Source organism: Coenobita brevimanus, chromosome 76 (genome assembly GCF_032717465.1).
Source record: "Coenobita brevimanus isolate Jiangsu-jjx chromosome 76, ASM3271746v2, whole genome shotgun sequence".
In the NCBI taxonomy this organism is placed as follows: Eukaryota; Metazoa; Arthropoda; class Malacostraca; order Decapoda; family Coenobitidae; genus Coenobita; species Coenobita brevimanus.
In genome coordinates this window covers 23,829,019-23,835,018 of record NC_137029.1, presented here as the reverse complement: position 1 = coordinate 23,835,018, position 6,000 = coordinate 23,829,019, and the positions used below count along the sequence as shown (strand labels likewise).

Genomic DNA, 6,000 nt, shown 5'->3' with positions numbered 1-6,000 from the left:
GACTGACATATAAGGAAGTGAAGGAGCATTGTGGTATGGATGTGGATGTGACATAATGCGTTAGAAACACATTGAAGTCGTTTGGCCACATGGAAAGGATGGAGAGCAAGAGACTGATGTTGAGAGTGTATGTGGGTAAGGTGGAGGGGAGGAGAGGGAGGGGGAGGCCAAGGATGAGATGGAGGGATGGAGTGGAGTGGTATTTGAGAGAGGGTATGTGTGAGCTGGAAGCAGGGCAGTGAAATGGTGGGGGACAGGGCAACATGGAGGCAATTTGTTTGTGGCCATCCCTTATGGGATTAAGGCATCTGGCAACAGATGGATAGATAGAAAGATTTCCAGTATGGGTGATTATATTATCATACTTCACCAACCCCACAATTTTTTGTCTTATACTTTCTCATTTGCAACCACAAAGTAACTGGCAAACCAAAATCAACATTTTCATCACTACTATTCTCTGTAACTCCTCAGCATCCTACTTTCCTGATGGTTAACAAATGCGTAATGATATGCACTACTGCTACAATCATCATTATTTCTCAATTACTGTTACTCCACTAGTTACATATGGCCAGTCCTCATTATAAGTCAGGGCTGCGTTCCAAAAATATCTCTTATTTTTTCATACAAACGGTACTGTACATAAGGCGAAACTGACAGATCAGTTTATGGTAAACTTGAAAACAATAATCAGTATCCTCCTTAGTGGCCAAAAGCCATGACCTAGACACATCTGTCACCTACCACTAACTTCCCTTTAATTCACAGTGTACTCACCCTCACTCCTATCCTCTTTTGGAGTCTGTGTCACCTTAGAGTGATGGATTGTTCACTGGCTCTGGCTCAGTCTACTCAAGGAGATGCCGATTATTGCTTTCGAGCGTACAGTACAGTGTAATCTTTAAAAAATACTCATCACACCCAGTCTCGAGGATTCTTGAGGACCTCTGTGATCTTGTATTCTGGTGAGCCTGGTTGTGGCTGGTGCATGTACTCCCACCGCTGCAAGAACAACTAGTGTCAGCACAGCGCAATGCTGGTAAACCAGTACAGTAACATTTTCACTCATAAATTTTTCATGTTAAAGACAATGCAAGTTCTGTAGTCTATTCCAACTAACACCAGCTGCTTTATTCAGCTCACAGTGAGCACAGGTAAAAGGCATGAGAGGTTTAATCCTGTAACCATCAATAATCTCATGGTTGGGGCAATTCTAGTGTTCTAGTCCAGCTAATGTAAGATTACAGTATTATATTCAAATGACAGTACCACAGCAGCCTGAGTGTTAACATACAGTACTTTGGACCACTTACCTTTGCAACACTATAAAAATCCAGCAAACCCTTGTTTTATGACGACGACGTGATTGGAAAAATCCATTGCTTATTAAATTATTGAATATCGTCAGTTATAACGTGGGTTCAATGGGGATACACCTTTGGCCAAAGGTCACTCACACAATGAAGTCTAAGAACAAGATTAATCATCTCACCAAAACTGTTAGTTATTTCACTTCACTGTACTTCCTGGCTGCTTACCCACCAAAAATAAGCCTAAAAAATAAGTTACCAACTCACCTATGCTGGTAGTTATTCAATGGAGATATGTTTTTGGGCAAGGGTTACCCATCCAACAAAGTCAAAGACAGGTTTCTGTCTCACCTAAACTGGTAGCTATCTCACTTCACATGCTGTTGATCACTCAAATTAAGTCTAAAAATCAGGTACCAGCTGGTAGTTATTTCAATTCACTGCGGTTCACTTGTTGCTTGAACTCCAACACCACACTAACTTTCCATCACAGACACACACCCAACAGTGAATGAGTGTAAAACACGTCATCATGGAACAAATAAATGACTCTAAGCTTGCATGTCAGCAATCATATAAGCGAAAATGCGATCATATATCAAAACAGCTATCATATCAAAACAATGTCTTAACTTTTTAGTTATTAGCAATTCATCGGATACCGGTTCACTGCACAACAGGGGCCTGCTGTACTGCCTATTAATCATCATCCTAACACTAATCCACATTATTAAATGAAGGCAGGATCCAGAAAAAGGAAAAGTAATCACAAAGTAAAACTGATGATAGTAGCTACCTACTGATATTTTATTCTATTTATTAATGACAGTTAAGATTCAGCAGTGAAAATTCAGTTGAATTCAGTCCAGTTCTGACAAAATGACAAACCTGTTCATGGAAATATGTTCTCATTTGATTCTACTGAGGATAAGCCATGGTCTGGTCTGACAATTCAGTTCATTGAGTTCTAAGGGCAGGGCAGGGGGTATAGCCTAATAAAGAATACAGTAGGTCTGACACAGACTTATTGAAAAAAAATCCAGAATCATCCTCCCAGTCCAACACTGGTCTGATCACTTTAGCAAATCCGGATCTGATTATCCTTCCCCTCTCCCCTCCTCCCCTTTTTTAAATGCAAGGAAGAGGTAACCTAAAAGCCCAGTCCCAGCTCTAACTCATCATTCAAGCCTTTAAATTACTGACTACTTGATCACGTTTCTCTCACAACACTTGTAATGAAAATGACTCAATTAACTGCCAAATACTGTATTGAAAAAAAAGGAAGGGGAGGAGGTTACAAATTGTGTTATGTTATTGGTGGGGGTGCTCATCATCCACTCATTCAATATAATGCTGCTCTCAGATGCCTGCCCTTTCCACTCTTCCTTCTCTCTTTCCGTCCTTCCTCTTCTGTCTTTCTTTCCTTCATTCTTTCCTCTTCCTTCTGTTTATGGGTGACTCTACACTAAGTGACAAGCCAAATGGTTTCCTGTCCACCAAGAAACATTTACAATGCTGGGTGGTAACCACATAACCAAATTATGGCACCCGGTGGTCTAGTGGGAAATTAAGGCACTCCAATTGGACTGGGCTGGTGCAGGTTTACATCCACTGGGTGGTTGGGGTTTACTGCTCACATAATGCCATTCAGGGATGTGCGCAACTGGTCACTTTCATCTTAAATGTCAGTACCAACTTGCCTAGCCCCGGGCTCCTATGCTCCTCACGGGGCAACATTGAATTAGATTATGAATGAATGAATGAATCTATCCATACACACTTCATGCATCCAGTTCCATTCTAGTTTTCAACTTCCATCTTAAAAAAAAAAAAGAAAAAAAAAAAAGAAAAAAAAAAAAGTAATTCCTCAATTATCCAGACGTCCCATATCTGGACATGCTCCGTATCCAAATGTTAGGCCTTGGCTTTGTTATGCTGGCAGAGTATGAACATTAATAAAACTTTTGTAAATAATATAGTGTACAGTACAATCCCAGATATCCAGTATCCATCTAACCAGTATTATCAGACAACCAGGAAAATTCATGGACTGGCAAATATGTCAACAAAAATATAAGTGTGTGCCACTTTGAATGCCCACTCCTGCATGAGATAGTCACAAATCACATGAGACTGGGTGAAGTCGGGAGATGTGAAGTGAAAGCATTTCTGGCTAAGGTCATTTCCTAGTTAATCCCCTTCCCAGCCCCCCCCCCCTCATTCCCTTCCTCCAATTCAGTCACCCTCCATACTTCCACAAATCACCGGTCAGGCTACTGCCACCAGTCAGTAAACAAGCACTCTCGCGTTGTTGTGTCGTGATAGTGATTTGTATACTTTGTGATTCCTAAAGTGCAAACCAAACTTAAGAGTATTGCACTCACCTTGAAAAAGAAGTTGGACATAATATGTAATGGACTTGAACAAAGTGAACATTACATGACATTGGTAACAAAACTGAACATAGGAAATTCCACAATTTATGATATCAAGTCTCAGAGACCCAAGCTCAAGGAGTTTTTCACGAAAAGGAAGAACAGGAAACCATTTCCTATGCTGGGTGGTAACCATATAACCAAATTTTGGCTCCTGGTGGTTTAGTGGGTAATAAAGGTGCCCCAATCAGATTGAGCCGGTGAAGGTTTATATCCAAGGGATGGTTGGGGTTTATTGCTCATGTAATGCCACTCAGGGATGAGTGAGGCTGGTAACTCTCATCTTACATGCCAGGACCAACTTTCCTAGCCCCGGGCTCCTACATTCCTCATGGGGCAATGTAGGATTAGATGATGGATGGATGGATGGATAGATGAAAAAAGGCACACTCTTCATTGGCTGAAAATGTGTGGTACAAACACCCAAAGAAGTGATGACCCGATTCCCAGTACCTTTCGCTCAGAAAGTGGTATCTGGCAACTGTCGCGGCCTAGTTATATTTCCTATACTGCACACCGGAAAGAGAAGTATTTAGGTAAACAACATAAAAAAGCAATATATAAGCATTATTGCCATGTACATCTCGCATTACGGAAGAGGAAACCACAATATACTAAAGTTGAGGTTTAGCAGTACGAAAGAAAGTGAAATGTACAGCCTATCACTCAACAGTTTCAGGGTTAAAATGCAGAGAAACTCTTGTAATACTTACTTTACATCCTGAATCAACAATGCTGAAGGAAAAATGTCCTATAAAATAAATCACACAAATATTGGTAATGTTGAAATCACGAGTGCCATCAACTCAGAAAAATAAACATCTAAAAAGATATTAATATCCACACTTAATTCTCTATGCGGGATGCTGTTTACACGGGAAATCCCATGAGTGCTGTAGAAAGATGGATCATCAACACAATACTATAGCCTGTCATTGCAAGCAGATTATTGCTCTTTCTTTAGCAAATATTCCAGCAAGACAAATATCCTGGCAACTTAACATCGAGGAGGGCAGTTAACGGATAGATAAGCAATACAGACTGAGGTAGAACACAGAAAATTTGCCAGATGGAGCCCCTCCTAGCACAACACATGACCAAGACAGACAAATTATTGCATGTGCCCAAGAACAACCCCTAACCACTTGTGTTGCTATCAAGAAGCAAATTAATCTGCCGATATTCAATTAGATATTCAGTTAGTGAAACCAATGCAATTACTAGGGGAAAATTGGTCAATTTATTCACACGATGAAAATCTATCTATCTATCTATTGCAAGACGCCTCAATCCCGTTTGGGGTGGCCACAAACAAATTGCCTCCACGTCATCCTGTCCCCCGCCATTTCACTGCCCTGCTCCCAACTCACACCCCCCTCTCTCAATTCCACATGTAATAAAATACGTAGAGCAGTTTCATGAAAGAACTAAACAGCGAGAGGATGACAGTCAAAAGTAAAAGTGCGACAATGAAAACTTCAGACGAAAAGGACTGTATAAAAGGGAGGAAGGGATCGTCACAAAGACCGAAACATCCACTCACTCCCATGACAAGACAATGACTGACTAAAGTAAGGCCTTCCAGGCAGTGTTGCCAAAGGAAAACCATAGAAATCCACTAGACTGGTCTCAAAAGTAGTAAAAATCTGCCAGACTGAGGGAAATTAAAAACAATGTCAGACAGGACTTTAAAAGAATGCCAGATACACGGAAAACATTAAAATTTTTACCAGCCAGATTGCTCTTAAAACCTTTAAATTTAGTGGGAAAATTTCTACATTGGTAACACTGCTGGCATGAATCGTGACGAGTGGAAACGTGCCAGATGTCACTTTTTACTCAATTACTGTTATTGGCCTAAAAAGAAATACATGCTAAACTTAACTAATATTTTTGCAAGATAAGTTTTTTTTACACAATAAATAATGTTTGCAGGGAAGGCAAAGATTGTTTCCGTCTCCTAACTCTCATTCAAGTGAACGTTGCCAGACCCAGGGAGTTTGTCCGAAACTTAAAGAAAGCGAGTTATCACATATTTGGGCGATCATACAGGTATGGTTTTCTATCTAATGAACTGGCTCTACCAATAAGCTTGTAGTATCTTACAGTATCTTGGCAAATCCATTCTGCTAAATACAGTATGACCTCACTATAACGGACTAAGTGGGACCCAAGCCAGTCCGAAAAACGCGAAATTCCGATAAAAGCGACATCCGGACTTCCCCCTGCTAACCCGGACTTTTTCCGATATA

General features: G+C 40.5%; 1 protein-coding gene across 1 annotated transcript in view; it reads right to left on the bottom strand.

The window, feature by feature from the left end:
* Window positions 1–710: 710 nt before the first annotated feature.
* The window catches only part of Coprox (oxygen-dependent coproporphyrinogen-III oxidase), a 97,678-nt gene continuing 92,388 nt past the window's right edge, over window positions 711–6,000 (bottom strand). Inside the window, exon 9 of the mRNA XM_080279024.1 lies at window positions 711–1,005. Coding sequence (XP_080135150.1) covers window positions 919–1,005 — 87 coding nt within the window. The 3' untranslated portion in view covers window positions 711–918. The remainder of the gene's footprint in view (window positions 1,006–6,000) is intronic.